This window comes from Haemaphysalis longicornis, unplaced genomic scaffold, assembly GCF_048455015.1.
Source record: "Haemaphysalis longicornis isolate Haplotype H1 unplaced genomic scaffold, Haemaphysalis longicornis Haplotype H1 scaffold_10, whole genome shotgun sequence".
Lineage (NCBI taxonomy): Eukaryota > Metazoa > Arthropoda > Arachnida > Ixodida > Ixodidae > Haemaphysalis > Haemaphysalis longicornis.
The window spans coordinates 76,754,906-76,777,003 of record NW_027526204.1 but is presented as its reverse complement, the minus strand read 5'-3'; the positions used below and the strand labels follow the sequence as shown (position 1 = coordinate 76,777,003).

General features: G+C 50.4%; 1 protein-coding gene across 2 annotated transcripts in view; it reads left to right on the top strand.

The window, feature by feature from the left end:
* The window catches only part of LOC144158808 (uncharacterized), a 51,684-nt gene that overhangs the window by 2,322 nt on the left and 27,264 nt on the right, over nucleotides 1-22,098 (top strand). The window contains exons 2-6 of one of the 2 annotated variants that reach the window (XM_077689959.1): nucleotides 2,049-2,154; nucleotides 9,130-9,344; nucleotides 13,861-14,880; nucleotides 17,499-18,500; nucleotides 21,409-22,094. In XM_077689959.1, coding sequence (XP_077546085.1) covers nucleotides 2,049-2,154; nucleotides 9,130-9,344; nucleotides 13,861-14,880; nucleotides 17,499-18,500; nucleotides 21,409-21,944 — 2,879 coding nt within the window. In that variant the 3' untranslated portion in view covers nucleotides 21,945-22,094. Of the gene's footprint in view, nucleotides 1-2,048; nucleotides 2,155-9,129; nucleotides 9,345-13,860; nucleotides 14,881-17,498; nucleotides 18,501-21,408; nucleotides 22,095-22,098 lie in introns of those variants that run through there. The other variant, XM_077689961.1, reaches the window with a different exon arrangement.

The window sequence follows — 22,098 nt, the reverse complement described above, 5'->3', positions numbered from 1 at the left end:
GCGAAAGCACATGTAAACATAGAAGTACTGCTGTTGGTACTGCGTGCACTATGCTTGTTTCAGCTGCACAGCACTTTGGTGTTGTCTCAGACGACACTGGCCAATTGGTTTAAGCATCGGTGTTCATGGGACCACATTTGTTGAGCAAACACCATGTTTCACGAAACAAATATTTTCTACCTGAACAAGCCAGGTACAAATACGGTCAAAAACAAAGCAAAGGCAAAAAACAGCCAGGGGTGGTGGCGTCATCTAGGTTGACTAACGGTAAACAAGGCTCTGCAGAGCAGCAAGTTTAGCTTGTTCTCAGTGAATAAAGCATTGTTTGCTTCTGGGCAAGCAATGGGGCCACTATAAAACACGAAATCTTTCGAATAAAACAAAGTTGTATCTTGTCTACATGGCCCCTTTAAAGGGTGCTTGGGTTCCTCTAGCCCGTCCACCATTCTGTAAGTTGCCCCGGGCAAAATAAACACCTGGCGTATTCTCACCTCACTCCGTGGAAAGGCGTCGCTACTTTCTAGCTCTGCACCTTTTTATACATACCGGCCTTTTCAACAGTGCGGTGAGTTTTTACGTACGCACACAGAAAAAAAAAGCTTGCAAAGGAAAGGCGTAAAGCTTGGCTGCCCGCACAACTAGCACATGGTTCCCAGTGTGCGAGTCACCAAGACGAAAAAATGTAATGAAAATGGCTCTTCCTCCACTGTGGATTAGTCTCGGTAATGTGCACCTGCTATGGTGGCTTTAATGGGAAAGGAACCAGTGACAGGGGGAAGGGGGGGGGGAATGTGGGTGACGACAATATTTCGTGCACAAGTTTTAAGAGCGAAGCCTTTTTTAGCAAGTCGTCATTTTTTGTGTCTGCAGTTAAAGATAACCGAGAAATTGCCGAGCATGTACATGCACATGTGAGCGCAGGCCTTGCGGCGACCGCCCGGCAGTTCACAATACCAAGAAAATTCCTAGCGCTCGTGTGTGCATGTCTCGCGATGACTTCCCTGCAATTCCTGCGCACGTTTGTCAAGCCAAGCATACACACTTACGGAGATTGGCCGAGAATAAGGCGACCACCTGGCAGTTGAAAAAAACCTAGAAAGGGCCGAGCGATCGTGTGTGTGCGCCTCACGGCAACCGCCCAGCGTCATCGGCGCACGTTTGCAAGCCAAGCTCACACTTATAGCAACAATTATGGTCATAGCAGCAGCGGAGAAGAAGCATATCAGCTGGAATCGTAGACTTGACCGTCGTGAAGGTTGCGTACACCTTCGCTACCTTCAAGTTGGTACGTTAGTGTGAGGTTCCTTCATTTTTGTGTGACTGTGGGGTTTTTCCTTGCCAGACTGCTTAGTTCGCCACGGCTGCTAGAAGGACTTTTGCTCCAAAAAGGTCCATGGATGCAGTCTGTGGGCTATGTGGGATATCACATGAAGCGCAATTTTCTAGAAGCCTGTCTTTCCTACATGTCTTGTTCTCTTGAGTGGTTACGTTGGCACTGTGTAGCAGTGAGTAGTGAACAGTGTAAGTTTGGAAAATAAGAACATGCCTATGGCTGGCACAAAGTTTCAGCAGTTTTTTTTTACATTGGGTGGATATTGACATTTCACTGTCTCGTCTGCGTGCGTTTAGCTGTCCATCTTACCTCTTTCAACCCTTGAGTATGGCTGCAGCCACCACAGAAACAGGCGCTACTATTTCAGGAGAGGATTTTTTCTCTTGGGTGCAATTAAGTGGTAAAATCTTCAAATTCTTGTACTGACGTTAGCGTAATCAGACTTTTGGAGGGACATTGGAGCTACGTATTGAAATCGGACCACAATTATACATCCTTATGTTCTTTAAATCAAGAGACCTGCCTTGGATGTGGTATTTTGGCTTGAATCAGTTATACTTCATCATGGTTCTTTTTGATAACGCAGTTTTAACTCGTGGTAGAAAATGTTTTATGCAATACACTCAGACTGCTGCGCAGGCTTTACATCTTTGAAAAGTTGTTTCGTGTCTGCACCTTGGTGATAGCTTCTCCTCTATGTGCCTTTCTTGTGCAGGCTGGTCGTGTGGGGCTTGCCATCCGGATTACTGGCTTCGGATTCTGGACGTCTCTTTTCCCCCACCGGAAGATGCCAGGTGCCTCCTTTCAAGGTCCTACTGCTGGTACGCGTGCGCTGGCTGACAGCGTTTGCATCGGTTACCCTAGTTCTGTGTACACAAATATCAGGCGCTCATGGCTTTTGGCAGTTTGGCAACCTGACGTCAAGTCCCCCAGTTTTAAACAAAGAAGTGGCTTGCTCAGGAATAGCTTTTTTAAAGGGGCCGTGAAGACTAATTTCAATTTTAGTTTTATTAGAAAGGCTGCTTTGTCTCGATAACGGCAATACCAGTTTTATCATGGACTTAATACGAGTCATGATGGAGATGTTAAAGGAGGGCTGACACGAAATTCGAAAGCTTAGATAACTATGTAAAAGGTTTCATTTTTGTATGGAGATACCTTCCAGCAAATTTTAACAGTAACTGTTCAGTATAACATATTTTAAATCCATTTTAATCTTTGCGCGCATGAGAAAGCTCAGAGCAGATAACCATTCAGCATCGGCGTCAGCGTGACGCCATCTGCTCTTGGTCACAAGGAGGCTACGAGCGCGTGCAGCAAGCAAACGCGTCTCACATCGGCTCCGGCGGTTTTTGACGGGGCCAGCAGAATTTTTCTCGGCACCCCCGAAATTTTGACACCAATGTGTTCGTGAAGTCGAGCGGCACCCGAAGACACCACTCTCATCGAGGTGGGCCACTTTTCGGGCTATCTAGCCCGGATCTTCGACTTCACCTCTGCGGAGCTCCGCTGCCTATCCCGTGGGACAGCGATAACGCCGACTTGCCTCGCGGGGCGGGGCTCGATCCCGATGCCGGCGATGGCGGCCACGGCCCTTCGTGGCTACGATCCTGACGCCATGGCGTGGACTGAGACCACAGCAAGTACCACCCTTGAAAACTCCTCTATGCCTGAAAACTCCTCTGTGCCTGCCTCACCCGATATCTCGGACGGCGGACTCTTCATGGTCGTCGCGCTCCGCAAGAAGCGTAGCGGTCAACACTCCCAGGCGGCCGCCACAGGCTCCGACGCCGCCGCGGCGATTACGACTTCGGTCAAGTCACCGGCTACCGAGAAAAAACGACAGTTGCCTGCGTGGAAACCCCCAGTTATGCTGCGCATGAATCCCAAAGATTTCAGCCTCGTCCTGAAGCCGCGAGTCACCGCAAACTTGAAGGGCCATTTTAAACCCAAGGAACTGAGCGTCGCACTTGTCTCTCACGTTTAGCTCCCCGAGAGGGGACACCCTCAGTGTGTGGCCCATTTGGGAACAAAACATCGTCATTGTGACAACCCAAGACCTGAACGTGGCCAATGCCTTGGTGCGGGAATTCACGCTGAAGACTGCAAATGGTGCTCTACCCATGGCGGGGCACGCAAAAATCAACGGAGAGGTTTGCCGCGGCGTGATCACGGTGCACGAGAAGGAGACCTCCGAGACCCTCAACTCAGCGGTCCAGTGGCAGGAAGGTGAGATGGCCTTCATCCGCAAATTGGGAAAAGCAGCAGTGGCCCTCATCAGCTTCGTGGGCCGGGAAGTGCCACGGTACGTACATTATAACAGTGTCGTCACCGTGGTGCGTGAATACAAGAAGACCATCCCGGCGTGCTTCCATTGCGGAACTATTGGTTATCGGGCTGAACTCTGCCCCACCCTGAATGAGAAATGCTGCGGCCATTGCGGCCAAGAAGTGGGCACCACCGTGGACAGCGGTATGGCCCCACATCAATGCAAGCCCACCTGCCTCATCTGCGGTGACAGTCACCTCACAGGATCTCAAGCCTGCACAGGAAAATTCAGGCGAATCCAGCACGTACACCCGAAATCAACCGAAACTACCCCCCGGGCCGGCGGTGAAAATAAGCGACGCGGAGCGAGCCGTGGAACGGCTGCAACAGGCGACCGAGCACCAGCCAGCCAGGAAAAAACACAGCAACAGCTCAAGACAGCATGGGACCAGGGCGCTCCTGCACTCAGCAGCAGTGATTTCCCTGCTCTCGGAAACAGTGGCGGAGCCACGTCATCTCCAGACGTGGCGCCCCACGCAAAGATAAACAAGGTAGGCAGTTGGGTCGGGGTCGCCTCTCGCTCTCTTTGCCCTCCTCCCTCCCCCGAACTCAACGAACTTTGCCAGGAGCTAGCAGCGCTACGGGCAGAAAACGCGAAACTAATAACAAAGATATCTGCACTGGAGGAGGCGAATAGGTCCGCTCCTTTGCCTCTGCCATCATTACCGTCCCCGGCGGAGATCCCTGCAGTCGAGGCGGAGCCCATAGGCGAAGTCCCTTTGCAGGAGGAACATATAAACCTCGATAGTCTGAGCATGCGGGTTATAGCCCTCGAAGGTGGCATGGTGGGGCTGGCAACTCTTCCACGCCAAATTGAAGCCCTTAACAAGAAAATAAAAAACCTAACCAATACCGTGACTCGCGCAGTCACGAGTAACATTAAGACTTGGCTTCAGGAAGCACACCCCCACCTTAGACGGCAGCTGGGCTAATGCGACCCATTGATCTCAGCGACCATTACGTGGATGCCGAACCCCACCCACTTCAGGGGCTGGGAGCGGTGGTGGTACCCAACGTGACTCCCTTCGCAATGCAACATGGCGGGAACAACTAAAGAGCGGTCGCCCACATCTCGCCACCAAAAACAGCCCTTATTGATAATGCAGTGGAACTGTAGAGGCTTTAAAGACCGCAAGAAAAGGGCTCACTTACGCCTCTACCTGGAAACTTTCCAACACCCGTCAGCGATAGTCACTCTCCAGGAAACTGGTGCGGCGCTGAAACTGACAGGCTATAACGCTTTCCAACGAGACTTGTTCACCTGCATTCTTGTACACAAATCATACACCGCGCAGGAACTCGATCTCCAACTGAATCTGCCATACTCGTACATGATGGTTACTGTACTCCCCCTGAAATGCACGGATCCACCCGTACACGTATTAAACATTTATTGTCCCCCAAAACTCAAAGACATCACTTTCGCGCACATCTTTAGCCGAGCGCTGAAGGCAGCGGGCCGGGACCCTCTCCTTATAGTGGGCGATTTCAACGCCCCATGTAAGCTATGGAGGTACCACGAGAAAGAGAAGCGAGGTAGAAAGCTAGCGGAGCTCATCTCCACGCTGGGCATCACTGTCCACACGGACCCCGTCCATCCAACGCGGATCGGTAACTCGGTAAACAGGGACACCTGTCCCGACCTCACCCTCACCAAAAACATCAGACATGCAGACTGGATCAACACCGAGGATACCCTCGGAAGCGACCACTGCATCGTTAATACCATCGTCTACACACATCCCCTGCAACGCCCCATTGCACAGGCACGTCTGCCGGACTGAACGGCGTTTAGACAGTCCCTCTCGACGCCGACCAGTGTGCTCAAGACCGGATACACTTCGTGGGCCCACACCCTAGTAAAAACACTTCACAAACACGAACGGCAAATTCAGCTGTCGGAAAGGACGACCGACGTGGACAATCACCTCCTTCACATCTGGGAAGCACGGAAAAGTCTCACCAAGAGACTGATCCGCCAGAAACATAACCGCAAGCTCAGGTTGAGAATCAGAGCCCTCACCCAGCAGGCGGCCGAGTATGCTGCCCAACTAGCCGATTCTAACTGGGTAGAGCGATGTAACACTGCAGCAAATCAGATGTCTAGCCGTAACACGTGGAGGCTTTTCCGCAGCCTCATCGATCCCCTCCAGTCGAGAGGTGAGATGCAAAAGCAACTGCACCGAGCATTTCACAACTTTCAAGGAAACTCGACCCAGCTGGCCCAGACGCTCAGGGACAAGTATCTGTTTCCTGTATCCCGCCCGCAGGGGTCTGGCCGTTCCAACTTCACAACCTACGGGCCGGTCTTGCAAAAATGCGCAGAGGTACCGCACTCGGGCAAGACAAGATTACGGTAAAACTCTTGGCCAATCTCCCGGACTCGGCGTACGAGGCCCTTCTAGAATATATCAACGCTATCTGGAAAGGAGAACATGCTCTCCCTCCGGACTGGAAAACATCGCTCGTAACCTTCATCCCGAAGACGGGCAAACCCATAAACACACACAACCTGAGCCCGATCTCCCTCGCGTCATGTGTGGGCAAACTGATGGAGACCATGGTTAGGGATCGTCTTTCCGAATATCCGGAAGAGCGTAAAACTTTCGCGGACACTATGTTTGGCTTCCAACCCCACAAGTCGGCGCAAGATGTGCTTCTGCTCCTTAAGCATGAAATCATGGATCCGGTCGAACACCCTAGCAACGACAAGGTTGTCGTAGCCTTAGATTTAAAGGGGGCTTTTGACAAAGTAAAACAGAGCGTCATCCTCACTCACCTTAGTGAGACCCATTGCGGGAAGAACACTTTCAACTACATTAAAGACTTTTTAACAGACCGCGCGGCCCTAGTTCGCATACAAGACCAGGAACACGGACCGTACGCGTTGGGAACGCGGGGCATGCCACAAGGCGCAGTGTTGTCCCCAGTGCTCTTCAACCTTGCAATGCTCCATCTCCCCACACATCTGGCTGAGGTCGAAGGAGTACAGCACACGCTGTACGCCGATGACATCACCATTTGGGCAACAGAGGGCAACCTAGGAGAGCTTGAAGAACGCCTGCAAACCGCCGCAAACATAGTCGAACGATATGCTATGCACTGCGGCCTTCAATGCTCACCCCAGAAATCTGAATTCGTACATCTCCGTTCCTCAACAAAGTGTACGACGCCAATACATCTCTCCCTGGCCCACGGTCCCATCCAAGAGGCTAGAGGATCAGAATCCTTGGACTCTTTATACATCAAAACCGCAGAGCGTACACAACACTCCAGAAGCTCCGCAAGGTCAGAGAGCAGGTAGGCCACATGGTTTGCGGGGTCTCCAACAGGCGGGGGGAACTTAGAAGCAGGGACGCGATGTGACTCGCGCATGCTTTTGTTATGAGCCGGATACTTTATTTGACGCCGTACCTGCACTTGCGGAAAGACGGCAAAAACTGTGTGGAGGTCGTCCTCCGGAAAATCATGAAGCTGGACCTCCTTATCACTACCTCGAACGCGAAGCTTCTCGCGCTGGGCATGGTGGACACGTACCGGGAGCTCTGCGAAGCACACCTCGCCAGCCAATACACTTGTCTAGCACAGACCGAGTCCGGCCATCGCCTCTTGAACCGGATTCACGTGCAACACAACCACTACATGGAGGGAAGGGTGGTAAGAGTGCCCGAACTGTGGAAAGGCGCCATCCGAGTTCGACCCATCCCCGCGAAAATGGACAGAGAATACCATATCGGCATGTACGAAGCCCGGGCGAAGGCTCTGCATCGCCACTATGGCAACAAACACGGAGTGTTTTACGTGGACGTCGCGGGTCCTCCACGAGGAGGATGGTACACGACTGCGGTGATTCACGAGGGAATGCAGGTGGACGGACTCTCATTTAAGGCCCCCAGCGCAACGCATGCCGAAGAGGTAGTGATCACCCTCGCAGCTTCCCACGGTTCGTCTAAATTCATCCTGCCCGATTCGTGAGGAGCGTGCCGGAATTTCAAGCTGGGTTGGATCACCACCACCGCTCAGGCAATACTTCGAAGTGCTTGTCAGGACAAGGACCCCACCTTCCGATATCTCGTTTGGACTCCAGGTCACCAGGGCTTACCAGGGAACGAGGCTGCCAACTCGGCCGCCCGCACACTCAACTACCGGGCACCCGGCGTAATCCCAAAAGACCCAGAGCCAGATAGTTATCCACTATTATCATTAAAAGACATCTCCGCCCAATACAGAGACAAACATCGTCTATACCCGACCCCCCTCAGGGCGTTAGGCAAGGCCAACGAGCGAACACTTATCCGCCTCTACACAAATACGCTGCTGTGCCCGGCCGTCATGAACCACTTCACTTTCACTGGCCTCTGTCAGTACTGTGGGGAGGTGGCCGACACCTACCACATGGTATGGGCATGTCAGAGAAACCCTTCCCTTCCCCCTAATCCCCACCCCAAAAGAGAGGACTGGGAGGCGGCCCTGCTCGGCTGCCTGGACCTACCGGCTCAACAGGCCTTGGTTCAGCGTGCTCGGACAGCGGTCACGACCAATGGGGTACCCGAATAGGGACTCCACTTAGTTTTGTGAACAGGGTGCTATCTAATAGGGACGGCTCTCTCCAAGCTACCTCTCTGTAATATATATCAGTTAATAAATGTTCACATCCATCCATCCTGGTCACAAACTGTTGATGTCAGGGCTCCCGTGACACGGTCAACGTGCTGGCTGCGGCTGGCTCCACCGTGTGGCCCGCCACGGTGGCTAAGGCGCTGTGCAGCTGAGCCCAAGGACGCGGGTTCTATTCCTGGCCGCGGCAGCCGCTTTTCTGATGGAGGCTAAAAGCAAAATGGCCCGTGTGTGTTCGAGATTTCGGCGCATGTTAAAGGTCACCAGGTGGTCAAAATTAATCCGCAGCCCTCCACTACAGTGCCCCTGATAGCTGAGATGTAGCTTTGGTGCATTAAAGGGGTTCTGAAACACTTCCAATAACCATTTTCACTCTATTATTTACTACTGGGAGCATTGTCAAATCTATGGTTATCAACAGCACGGAGCGGCATGCTGGGATTTGTGTCGCAGCAGAACTATCCGCCTTCCATTTCTGCTTTGCTTTCGTGCCTTTTTTTTTTTTTCTAAAGCGGCTATTGAATGCGTTTATTGCTGCAGGAGAAAGGAAGCGGCCAATAGCCACTCCCTTCCTGTAATGACGTAATTTGAGCACTCAAAGATTGCCAAGACTAGGGAGAGAGAGAGGAATCTTTTGAGGGAGTTTTAAGTTATGTTATGGGCCTAGAGCAGTAATTTCTGGGTGAGGTACATTGTGACTTTCTATTCTAAGAACTCAATGTGTTTCTTGACTGCGTTGTGAAAGCATTTAGGATTTTGAAAAAAAGTTGAAAAAAGTGCTGCAGGGTCCCTTAATCAATCGAGACAACCCTCTTGCCAACTGCCGTGCCAACGGGCCACTTTTTCCGCAGGGAGTGCGACGTGGCGGGGCCCCGTTACGAGGAGTCCGTGGTGGGCACGGAGGGGGACAACGCAGAGGACGAGGAGGCGAGGGAGGAATTGGAGAGGTGCCAGGCGCTGGAGCGGGAGGAAGCGGCCCTGATGGCCGAGATGGGCCTGCCAGCGTCCTTCACGTCTGCCTGGCGGCCCGGGAAGAGGGGGGCTTACGGTGACCAAGGGGACTTCGGTGAGTAAATGGGGAAATCAACAGGCGGGAGTTGCACGCCCACGACGATGCCTACTAAAGAGCTGTAATGTTTTAAGACAATGCCCACACAAACTATGCCTGTTGGGACTTTTTCCCGCGAGGACAAAGAAGTGATCGCAGATGGTAGTCGAAGAGGACGACGGGAAACGATGGCGGCGATGCAGGCAGGACTAACTAAGTTTTGAAATCAGACAGCCTGAGCAACACAGCAAGAAAAAAGAAAAACACCAGCCATGAAATAAAAGTTGGGGGAGCATTCATGAACCCGTTAGTGCCTGAGTATGCACTAATGTGCTTAGGTATTGTGCAGTAAAAAAACTTTTGCATTGTGTTGAAAAAGTTATAAATAATCCCAGATAAAACATTAGATTGGGACCTTGAAAATGTGTTTTCTGGTCCTTGAAAGTCCTTGAAAACCCTTGAATTTTTGCTTTTGAAGCCTGTACGAACCCTGATTTAGATCGTTTGCAAATACGCTTATTTAGTGCACGAAAAATAGCCGCGTGGGTTTGTTTCTTCATTTGAAATTTGGGTCTTCGATGGTTTGACGACTGGTTGGCCGCACTGTTAGCGAACGTTGGACGCCCTTTCAGTTTTTGCAGTTCTCTCAGTTTTCTTTGGGAAGGAATGGCAAATTTTTAGGTAAAACATGTGGTGGGCAATTTTCCGGGTTAAGTGCGAAACACTACAGATAAATGGACTCAAAGCCAAGCCAGACTGCCTATAAATCTTGAAAAAAAAAATATGGGATGAAAGAACATTGCTATCAGGGGCAGAGAGTACAAGAAGGAAACCTCGTTGACGCCAGAATAGAAAATTCACATCTATTTTCTAACGCATCATCGTCGAAGCCACCAGACAACTTCTGTTTTTCTTGGAATTGCATTGATATTTCACATGCGCGAGAAAAATTGAACAGTTGCATGGTGGGCTAAGGAGTAACTGTCTATAAGTTGTTAACGCGATGTTCCTCTCTCCCTCCCTTAGTGATAGCCAGACTGCCATTGCGCCCTTGTTTTCCGGTTATTCTATTTTTCCCATCTACTGCACCTTCCCACTTAGCATACCAGTGAAGTTGGATGGGTGTTCTCCTGTGTTAGAAATAGAATCACGGGCGGTGTTCATTGCTGCAGTTTGCTTTCGCGGAGGAACGTGACAAAAATCGCACTAGCTTCGAAGGGGTCAAAGCTAGCGCGATTTTAGGGGTTGGGAAATCTTTGGGGAAGATCAGTAAATAGAATATTTGGACCTAAAGTGCAGCGGGCCACGTCTCAGGGCAGGGCATTCTCCGGTAACTTTAAGGTACTCGTTTGACAGACATCTGTCTTGCTGGAAAGTTCCGACTTGAGAAACAGCAGAGCTGGCAGAGCCTCTCCCTTCGTCGGAGAGGCACCTCCCATTTCTTTCCGAACTTGCCGCTGAAAGTTCTCCATGACTAGCAGGCCCAGATCGTTTTAAAAAGTCCGCGGGCTTTTACATCTCTCCCAAAGCGGACCGCATTGCGTAGAAAGCTGGGCTAGTTTGTACAGAGTAATCTTCATGGCACGAATAAAATGGGACAAAGGGGGAGGAAAACACTGGACAAGCGCTGAACTTATCTAGTGTTTTCCTTTCCTCTGTCCCGTTATTTTTTCGCTGTGAAGGTGAATGCGGACCGCGTTACTTGCACGCTCTAGAACCAGCGGCAGCTGGCTTCGGGTAATCAGTGTTTGTAGCACAAGCTGTTTTGTGCTTCCCACTTGAGGTGCGAATACACATGAACTGGCGAGAAGAGCGCATGAGAGATGACGCCACGAACGCTGAGCGGAGTGTTCTCGAAGGCCGAGTTAACCAACGTGCGCGCGGTATTTTTCTTGGTAGTTTTTTTTTTTTTTTTTTTTTTTTTCTGGTAACGTTATGCAGCAAAATGACTAGCCTAAACAGCTCTGCTGTTAAAAACAGATATAAAAGAGAGGATTTTGTGCACTGCGTGCCCCTCTTCTTGCAAAAATCTACCAGGATGAATCGGGCAACGTACCAATGATGTCTCAAAACAACGCAGAGAGCGCAGCGCCGTCACTGAGCACGGCAAGACATCCAACCACAAAATTTACCGCACCGGACCAGTCGTCCTTGAGAACGAAACTGACAGGAGGAAGAAACTTCTACTTGAGTCGTGGCGCATTCAGCGAACTCCACAAAACCTTATCTCTTGGAACTCTCCCATCTCTGTTCGTTCATGGGCTGCGGCCTGAAGCGAAAAGCTTTGTGCGAGACTGACTGCACTGAAAGGCTGTAAGACACCGCTGTAGCATGGCCCCAGTCACCCCTGAGGAAGGAAGCGAGCTGGTTTTAAAACGGCGGTTTCTCCATTGATTGCACTTCCGGTTGAAGTGTGCATCTTACCGGTACTCACCTACGGGGCAGAAACTTGGAGGCTCACTAAGAGGGTTCAACTTAAATTGAGGGCGACTCAGCGTGCAATGGAACGGAAGATGATAAATGTAACACTAAGAGACAAGAAGAGAGCGGAGTGGTTCAGGGAACAAACGCGTGTTAAGGACATACTAGTAGAAATTAAGAAGAATAAATGGACGTGAGCAGGGCGTGTAATGCGAAGGCAAGATAACCGTTGGTCATTAAGGGTAACCGAGTGGATCCCTAGAGAAGGCAAGCGTTGCAGGGAGCGTCAGAAAGTTAGATGGGCAGGTGAGATCAAGAAGTTTGCGGGGATTAATTGGTCACAGTTAGCTCAGGACCGGGGTAATTGGAGAATAATGGGAGAGGCCTTTGCCCTGCAGTGGCGTAGATAGGCTGGTGATGGTTATTATTATGATGATGATGATTTTTTTTCTCATGTGAAAGTAATGTTCCATGTGTAGCTGTTGCAGTGCAAGGTTGCAGTCAAAGGTAGGGAAAAAGGGGTTCCTGTTGTCCCGTTCGCGTCTGTGAGTTATGGCCGTTGTTAAAAGAGTATTGTTACTTTCGGACACGGAAACCAGCCTGTAGTTGTGTGGGCCCAGGAGCTTTAACGGCCATCTTTTAGTCACACCCCTGCTTTTTCTCGTAATAATGGGATGTACACTCAAACTCCATGATACTAATGAAATTCTCGAGGCAGTGAAATATTTTTCGATCCTGAGCGAATGCCCGTAGAATTTCATATCTGTCGGCAACAAAGTGGTTTTGGAGAGCGATCCTGCATCAGTGAATATTTATGCCGCTCCAGTCCACGTGTTATCTACCCACCTAAGGCTAACCATGTCCAAAAAGTGCTCAGACGCGTTTTTCTTTAAACTAAAACTGTGTTAACTTCTGTCACGGCGCACTTTGATGCCTGCAAAATAGGTAATGGAGTTTCCGTCGAGCAACCACGCAGCAGGTGGCGGCGAAGGCAGCCTTGCAGCGACATTACCAGGGGCCAACCCAGTCCTATCCTTTGTGCGTCTGAACCATGTGAACCACCACAGTTGTGACACATGGCATGGCACGGCATGGGCTAATTGGCTAGCACCGAACAGCGCATGTGCGTTTGTTGTTTGCAGTGGTCGTATGCACTGTGTGTGGTGATCGGCACATTTGCTTTTGATAGGACGCCTCCATGCACCCATAAGTTTTTATCGCTACAAGATAAGGCTGCCTTCATTGCCCAAGTCACTGCTGACCAAAGAGGGAAAGTGATGAGAGTGCCAACAAGTTTAGAGTGGTTATCGCGTGCGCCTCGCTCTCTACCATTTTGAAAAGCAAGGCTGCCACTCTTGGTGCGCTCGAGAATGGCGCACATGCGCGAAACAAAGCAGTGACGGCTGCGGCCTTTCCGGACGCGGATAGGGCAGTGTTCACTTTGTTTTGTGAACAGCAGTGGAACTGCGAGGCACCACTGCCTGACACACTTCATCGACAGAAGATGCCGGGCTTTGATTTCATGCTTGGGCATGCTCGGTGCCGAGGAGCAAGAAATAAATCGTGTGGAGAAGGTAAAGCCGTGGGATGTTTTGAATGCGTTTAACACAATTCGGTTGTTCTTAGGCGCACGTGCGGACAACGAGCTTGAACCACTCCTGGCCGTGTGAGAGCGGAGCTATGAAGTTGCTGCAATGTAAAGCTTGGCGAAGTGATCTAACCGACGTTTGGAAATAAATTTTCCTTTTGCGGGCCATTTAGCTGTCTTCTGTGTTTCATGCTCACGGAACGAAATTTTTGCATCAGCGAATTTTTGGTTTCTCCCTGGTGTTTTCGTCATTGCTGGGTGGTGACAGATGGACGCCATACAAAGCGAGTTTAAAGAGTAACTACCGGTACAGACATCAAAAGTATAAATCTTGAACATGCAACACGAACATTTTTGAGCGAGGTTGCATGGTGGCCAGTGGCACACAATACACAGCGTGCTTATTGCCTCAATATATTAACATATTGCGCCAAGCAAGTGGTTGTTCTTTCGTTTTGTGTTACCGAATAATTCTTGCTCTTACTGACAATCGGAACTGATGACAGGCACTTCATATCTTCGCAGATGACTTGGAAGAACAAGAAGAATATCTGCCAAACTTGAGCCCCGTGGAAGATCAAGGATCGCGGGAGACTGCGGCGAGTGACTGGGAGAATTTTTGGCTCAAAAACGGCGACAACCTCGTTTGGCAATCCTGGGTGCAGCGTTACGGCGAGTACATGTCTCCGGAGTACACGAGAAACTGCGCGGAGACGTCAACTGACCATTCCATTTCTGCCGGCGATAACACTTGTGACGACGCCAACAGCTCGACAGACACGATTACTGAATCTGAACTCCGTAAAAGTGACAGCGAGGGGGTGTCTCAGAGAGGCCCAGAAACTGAGACAAACGAGGGAGAGACCGGCAACTCGGACGTCGCGACGACATTGTGTGCGGATGCCGAGAGCGAATCGTCCAAAGACAGCACGCAGGAAAGCGCAGGTGAATTGAAGCCATTGGAAGAATTGCGGGTTGATCTTGCTAGTGGGGACGGAGCGGCAGAAACTCTGAAGTCCGATGATGAGCTCTGGAAAGAAGTGTGGGATCAGCACTACGTTGAAGTGTACAACCACTATTACAAACTGTTTGGCCCAAACAGTGGCGACGGCGTTGAGCTACATACGGAATCGGAGCTAACAGAACCCACACTGGCAGGGAGTGAGAAAATGGATGTGGCTTTGGCTACATCGGAGCAGGCAGACGGGGCTGACTTGAAAGGAGTTGATCATGCTGCGTTTTGTGTGCTTGGTGACATTGACTGTGGACGCAAAGCTGCCGTTACTTGTGATTCTGCTGTTGACTGTGGTGGAGATGTGTGCTGCGAGGAAGATGGAGGCAAAGTTGGCGAGAACAGTGATGCTGGCAATCGCATGTGTGGTGATTCGACTGAAGAGAGGGAGGATGCAGGTTGTGGGGTGGACGTTGTTTTGGTCGACGACAAGTCTGACGCGAAGCTGATGCGACAAATGGGACTGCCCGTGCAGTTTGCGTCAGCTTGTGACCTAAAGAAGCCCAAGAAGAAGGAACAGAAGAAGAAGAAAGGTAAGTTTGTACCTTGGTGCTGCTTTTATCGTAGAATGTTGGGTGTAGATCCAGATGAGGACCTGTCTGCATGGGTGTGTGTCACAGGTATGAATTCAAATCCCAGCAGATCACACGTGTTTTTTATGTAATAAATTCTTGAAGTGGCGGCCTTTTTTCTTACTGGACTACAAGAAGAACAGGGACATCTTTTTGCAGAATGGGGCACTTAAAGGCCAACTGCGCTCACATTTTTCACAATGTAAAAATAATGTAATCTAATAGTACACGTAAAAACAGTGCGAAGTGCACAATACAGTCAAACCCCGCGATAACAAAATCCCGCGGGTATGAAATTCCCGCGGCAACAAAATATTTTCGCATCCCCGGCGAACGTCCATAGACGCCCATGTATTTTATATCTCGCGGCAACGAAACGTTTTTGGAAACTGATACCGTGTTAACGAAATTCTCTGCAAGTTTGGTCGGCTGTTTACCTACCCATTCGAGGTTAACTGTGCCCAAAAAGTGCTCAAATGCATTTTTTTTTTTTTTTCGATTCAAAGTTTGTAAACTTCTGCCACAGCATGCTAGCATGGCCGCCGCCATATTTGTTCACAACAGAACGCGGAGCCGGCGGCCAAGGAGGCAGCCTTGCAGGTGCACCACCAGGGGGCGACACATGGGGACTCAAGTCGCGCCTTTGGCTTGGGCTACGCTTGCCCGCTTCCGCTTAACCGCGCATGCGTTTGTTGTTCGGGTGCGGCGATCGGCGTGTTTGCTCTTGGTAAGATGCCTTCGCCAGCCCAAAAGTGGAGGTTTTAGATGCGACGCTCAGAGCATCTCTTGTCGGCGGCCCTGTCCTTCCTGCGTGTGTCCGTTGTTGTCCGCAGCCACTCTCCCCCTCTCCTCTCCGATAGCGTACACTCTCTCGTGAGGGGCATTGGATTGGGTTGGATTTGGATTGGATTAAAGTGGATTGTGTTGCGTCATAGCCGCGGCACTCTGTCTCTCTCTCCGCTGTCTCCTCCTTCGGACGCGCTGCGCATATAACCGGTGTGCCGCTCTCCGGCGGCCTTTCGGTCGACGGTTGCTCTCCGCTTGCGCTTGAACCCCCCTCAGCGTCGCATCACACCAGGGTTCCCGCGAGGGGAGGTGGGCGTAATTTTTTTATCACTACAAGATAAGGCAGCCATCATCGCCCAAGTCAGTGGCCCAAGTGGAGGAAAGGAGCATAAAGGGAGGATAGCGCCGACGAGTTTGGCAATGCGTGCAGCTCGCTCAACCAGTCCGAAAAGCAAGGCACAAAACAAAACTGACGGCTGTGGCCTTTCTGGACGTCAACAGAGCGGTGCTCACTTAGTTTACTAAACAGTATTGGTGCAACGAGGTGCCACTCTGTCTGGAAAAGTTCGTAAACAGAAGAAGCTGGGCTTCGCTTGCATGATCGGACATACTCGGTACCAAGTGCCAGAGCGAAAAACGTGCAGAGAAAGTGAGCACACGGAACGTTTTGGACGCGTTTGACACGATCTCGTCGTTCTTAGGCGCGCACGACGACTAGCAATGAACCACTTGTACCGTGAGAGCTGAACTGTGACGTTGGCTGCAAGGTAAGACTCACGAAGTAATATAACCGACTTTAGGAAATAAATTTTTGGTTTGTGGCCGATTTTCCGGTCGTTTAGTCTAATTCTCGCGGCAACAAAATCCCCACAAAAGTGAATTTTCTGCTGGCTTTCCCCGGCGGTTTCGTTATTGCGGGGTTCAACTGTACTGCGTTTCAAACGTGAATGTGCGTGACGCAAACGGCTCACGAAGATTGGCGTTTTCGGAACTGAAATTGAAAAAAGAAAAAAACAAAGGCGGCCTTTAGTGTTGTTCGGAAGTGACAAAGGATGGGACGGAACTGGGTGCATCAGTACTAGTTGGCTACTCACAGCAGCCTCCAAGTGCGGGTGGAATCGTCGCGCTTAGCATTTCTGAACAGCGTATTTTCACACGTTTCACGCGCACCAAAAATGCGAAAATTTCAGAGGCAAAGTACGAGTGCAGATAATACGCGGCGTTTTTCCTTAAGTGCAGCTTCATGGCAATGCGCATTGGGTCTTGACGCTCCTACGCATAAACACTGACCAAACCTTCTATGGCAGCGATTGCGCAAAACACACCAGGACATACAAGGACAAAAGTTTGCGGGGATAAATTGGATGCAGTTAGCAGAGGACCGGGATAATTGGAGATCTATGGGAGAGGCGTTTGCCCTGTCGTGGGCGTAGACAGAGTGATGATGATGATGATGAAAGCAGGTGGCAGAACAGTGGGCAAGTCAATATTTCATCACTTGCTCTTGCTTTGTGCGCGGCACAGCTGAATGGGAGGACACAAAGTGACAAATGGACATAATACAAAGCGAGCCTCGAAGTAACTACAGCTACACGCATTCAAAGTATAAATCTCGGACTTGCCACACACGTGTGGAACACAAAGCATGCTTGAGTGATGTGGCACACAATACAAAGTATGCTTGTTTCCTGAAGCAAGCAATTGTTTTTTTTTTTTTTTTTTCTGTGTTGCCAAATAATTCTTGCGCTTCCCAACAATTGGGAACTGACGGCGGGCACTTCGTATCTGCGCAGATGATTTGGAAGAAGATGAAGAAGAACTGCCAAACTTGAGCCCCCCCGAAGATCAAGAATTGCGGGAAACTGCGGTGAGCGACTGGGAGAATTTTTGGCACGAAAACGGCGACAGCCTCGTTTGGCAATCCTGGGTGCAGCGTTATGGCGAGTACATGTCTCCAGAGTACGCGAAGAACTGTGTGGAGACCTTACCCGACCATTCCCTTCCTGCCAGCGATAACACTTGCGAGGCTGCCAACAGCTCGACAGACACCGTTACCGAATCCAAACTACGAAAAGGCAAAAGCAAGGTGCTGTCTCACAGAGGCCCGGAAATGGAGACAAACAAGGGAGAGACCAGCAACTCGAACGTTGCTGCGGCGTCGTGTGCGGATGGCAAGAATGAATCGTCTCAAAACAGTACGCAGGAGAGCACGGGTGAATTGAAGCCATTGGAAGAGTTACGTGTTGACCATGCTAGTCAGGACGGAGCGGCTGAAACTCTGAAGTCCGATGATGAGCTTTGGAAAGAAGTGTGGGATCAGCACTACATTGAAGTGTACAACCACCATTACAGCTTGTTTGGTCTGAACAGTGGCGACGGTGTTGAGCCACATTCGGAAACGGAGCTAACTGAATCCACACTGGCAGGGAGGGAGAAAATGGATTTGGCTTTGGCTACATCGGACTTGAAAGCAGTCGATGATGCTTCGTTTTCTGTTCTTGGTGACATTGACTGTGGACGCAAGGCTGCCGTTACTTGTGATTCTACTGTTGACTGCGGTGGAGATGTGTACTGCGAGGAAGATGGAGGTAGAGTTGTCAAGAGCAGTGAAGCTGACAATCACGCGTGCGGTGATTTGAGTGAAGAGAAGGAGGATGCAGGTTGTGGGGCGGATGTTGTGTTGGTTGGCGACAAGTCTGACGCGAAGCTGGTGCGACGAATGGGTCTGCCTGTGCAGTTTGCGTCAGCTTGGGACCTAAAGAAGCCCAAGAAGAAGGAACAGGGGAAGAAGAAAGGTAGGTTTGTGTACATCAGTGCTGCTTCTATCGTAGTGTGCGGATCCAGACGAGGACTTCTCTGCACGTGTGTATGCCACAGATCCGGGTTAAAATCCCAGCAGGTCACACACGTTTTTTATATTAAATTTTTGTAATGGCTGCCTTTTTTTCTTCTTTTTACTGGGCTACAACAAGAACAAGGACAGTTTTTTGCGGAATAATGGGTCACTTAAAGGCACACTGTGCTCACATTCTCGACACTGTAGAAGAAAACAATGTAATGTAATAATACACGTATAAAGAGTGCGAAATGCGCAGTACTGCGTTTCAAACCTGAATGTGCATGGCACAAACGGCTCATGAAAATTGGCGTTTTCAGAACTGAAATTGAAAAAAACAAAGGCGGCCTTCAGTGGTGTTTGGACAGGACGTAAAGTATGGAACGCAAGTGGGTGCACCAATACTAGTGGCCACTCACAGCAGCCTCCAAGGGCGTGTCGAATCGTCGCGCTTAGCATTTCTGAACAGCGTATTTTCACACGTATCACCTCACCAAAAAATGCGAAAATTTCAGTGGAAAGGTATGGCTGCAGATAATATGCGGGGTTTTTCCTTAAAGGGGTCCTGAAATACCTTCCGCCGATGCATGGATGTACATGTACCCAAATAAAGCAATGTATTTGCAATCTCCTCCCGCAAGAATTTTGTTAAAGCGATGAGTATTAGCTGAGAAATCGTAAATCAAAAACCGCGCATTATCGTCGCTCCGCGTTTCCTCCTCCTTTCGACTTACTCTCCGCTGTTGACGGCGCGCGAGCCTTGCCTCCCATGATGCTGCGCTCCGCAGCGGTGACGTACTTCCGCTATTGCGCTGCTCAAACTGTCGTCTGCTACGGGCAAGCTTTGTTGACACCATGAATCCCGCACTGCGCTCAAGGCTGGAAAAGCGAACGAAAAATCTGGCCGCATGTATGCGGCGGCCTGGCCTTGCCCTTTCGCGATGTACGTTGCTGGCGGCACATGACTTTTTATCGGCGGCGAACTCGCAGCCGCACGGGGAGGGTCGTGCGCTCGTTCCCTTGATGCACCGCGCACTGTTTATCCAAAAAGCGCCGTATCAGATGTGGCCCCGCTGGTGCCGAGTCTTATTTTGCGGCGGTGGTAATTCCTGCCAGCGGCATGTGAAAAAGTCATAGTATGTTAAACCGATACAGAACCCGTGCACAAAATGCTTCAATCATGCGACCAGTTCAGAGCCTTCTAAAGGCTCTGGACCAGTTTAGCTTAAGGCGACGCGTGGTGGAGAGCGGCAACGTTGGCAAAACATGCTCCGTCGCGGCTCTGAGCTTTCTAGCGCTGGAGCGAGCGCCATTTCTTTAACAATCTCAAACATCGGTTGCCTTGGCAACAAGGCACAAACCACTCCAGAAGTCAGTTACGGTTGCGTGATCCCGGTTCAGCTTGGGGCCCCACTTCGCGACATGTGGGCACTGCAGGCGTACCACTCACGCCCATTGGGAAGTGCGAGATGCGTTTGGCATTACAAGAGGCGATGGTGTGTGTGTTGTGGACGCCTTTGTTTCGCGATGAAATGCGACGTTGTGCTTCTGCGGGTGGATAGTGCTTCCTATGGTCTGGATTATCTTTCTCGAGCGACGTACGACTCAACCTCGCATGGGGTATGTGCAGTGTGCGTGGGTAAAAGCCATCGGCTTGTGCGCCAGAGTTAAGTGACTTGCTGTTCGTGCCCGCAAACCGCGCGCGAGGTGAGTGCCGAATTTACGACGGGCTGGAGGAGGCAACCCATCGTCTGTCAATCGCGGTTCAGACTTGCAATGCATGTTGTGACGTTGTGTTCGTTAGAAACGCATCTCTGGATTGTTTTGAAGTTGAATGAAATGTATGCATCAAACCCGGGCATTCGGCTCAGGGCGTTCGCTGCGATTGCACGAAAGAAGTGCCACGGGGCTTCAGCGCTTTCTTTATGGAACGTACTCAGGTAAGAGAATATCCATGTCGTGTTATGGCCGTGTTGCATTCAATACAAACGGTTAAGCGTTTGTTTTACATTTGTTTTGTTTGTCGTAAAATGCCCAAGCACTCCGGCACTCCGCTGGCAGATCAGCCGGCGAGCCGACGCTGAGCAGACGACTCATCTCTTTGCCAGAAGTGCGTGAAAAAGCCGCCCAGTAGCAGGATGTCTAGCTCATGACGAACATCTGGGAATCGATGATGTAGACATGTGAAGATGGCGGCGTCCAAAAACACGAAGGAAAGGGTGAGAAAAAAACGACAAACTTTGCAACAAAAGTGTGAGCTTTCCGCTGCGCGTAAAAGAGTAATACTTGGCACAGAGGACGTTGACGACCCAATCTAACGGTTGCGCTAGTTCATTTAGTGTGCTCAAAATGCCTTTCAGGGCCCCTTTAAGTGCAGCTTCACGGCAATGCGCATTGGGCCATGAAGCTCCTACGCAGTAACACTGACCAAACCTTCCGTGGCAGCGATTGCGCAAAGCATACAAGTTCGCGGGGATAAATTGGTCGCAGTTAGCACAGGACCGGGATAATTGAAGATCTGTGGGAGAGGCCTTTGCCCTATAGAGGGCGTAGACAGGATGATGATGATGATGATGATGAAAGCAGGTGGCAAAACAGCAGGCAAGTCAGTAGTTAATCACTTGCTCTTGCTTTGTGCGCTGCACCGCTGAGTGGTATGGCACGCAGTGACAAATGGACATAATACAAAGCAAGTCTCAAAGTAACTGCTGCTACACGCTTTCGAAGTATAAATCTCGGACATGCCACGTGGCACACAATGCAAAGTACGCTTGTTTCCTGCAGTTGTGTTTTTGTTCTGTGTTGCCAAGTAATTCTTGCGCTTCCCAACAATCGGTACTGACGGGAGGCACTTCGTATCTGCGCAGATGATTTGGAAGAAGATGAAGAAGACCGGCCAGACTTGAGTCCCCCCGAAGATCAAGAATTGCGGGAAACTGTGGCAAGCGACTGGGAGAATTTTTGGCACAAGAACGGCGACATCCTCGTTTGGCAATCCTGGGTGCAGCGTTATGGCAAGTACATTTCTCCAGAGTACGCGAGGAACTGCGCGGAGACGACAACCGACCATTCCCTTCCTGCCGGCGATAACACTTGCGACGCTGCCAACAGCTCGACGGACACGATTACCGAATCTGAACTCCGTAAAAGTGACAGCGAGGTGCTGTCTCACAGAGGTCCAGAAACTGAGACAAATGAAGGAGAGACGAGCAATTCGGACATTGCTGCGACGTCGTGTCCGAATGCCAGCGACGAATGGTCCAAAAACAGTGCGCAGGAAAGCAAAGCCGAGTTTGGGGTAGGTGAATTCAAGCCATTGGAAGAGTTACGTGTTGACCATGCTAGTAAGGACGGAGCAGCAGAAACTCTGAAGTCCGATGATGAGCTCTGGAAAGAAGTGTGAGATCAGCACTACGTTGAAGTGTACAACCACCATTACAGCTTGTTTGGCCTAAACAGTGGCGACGGTGTTGAGCCACATTCGGAAACGGAGCTAACTGGACCCACACTGGCAGGGAGCGAGAAATTGGATTTGGCTTTGGCTACATCAGACTTGA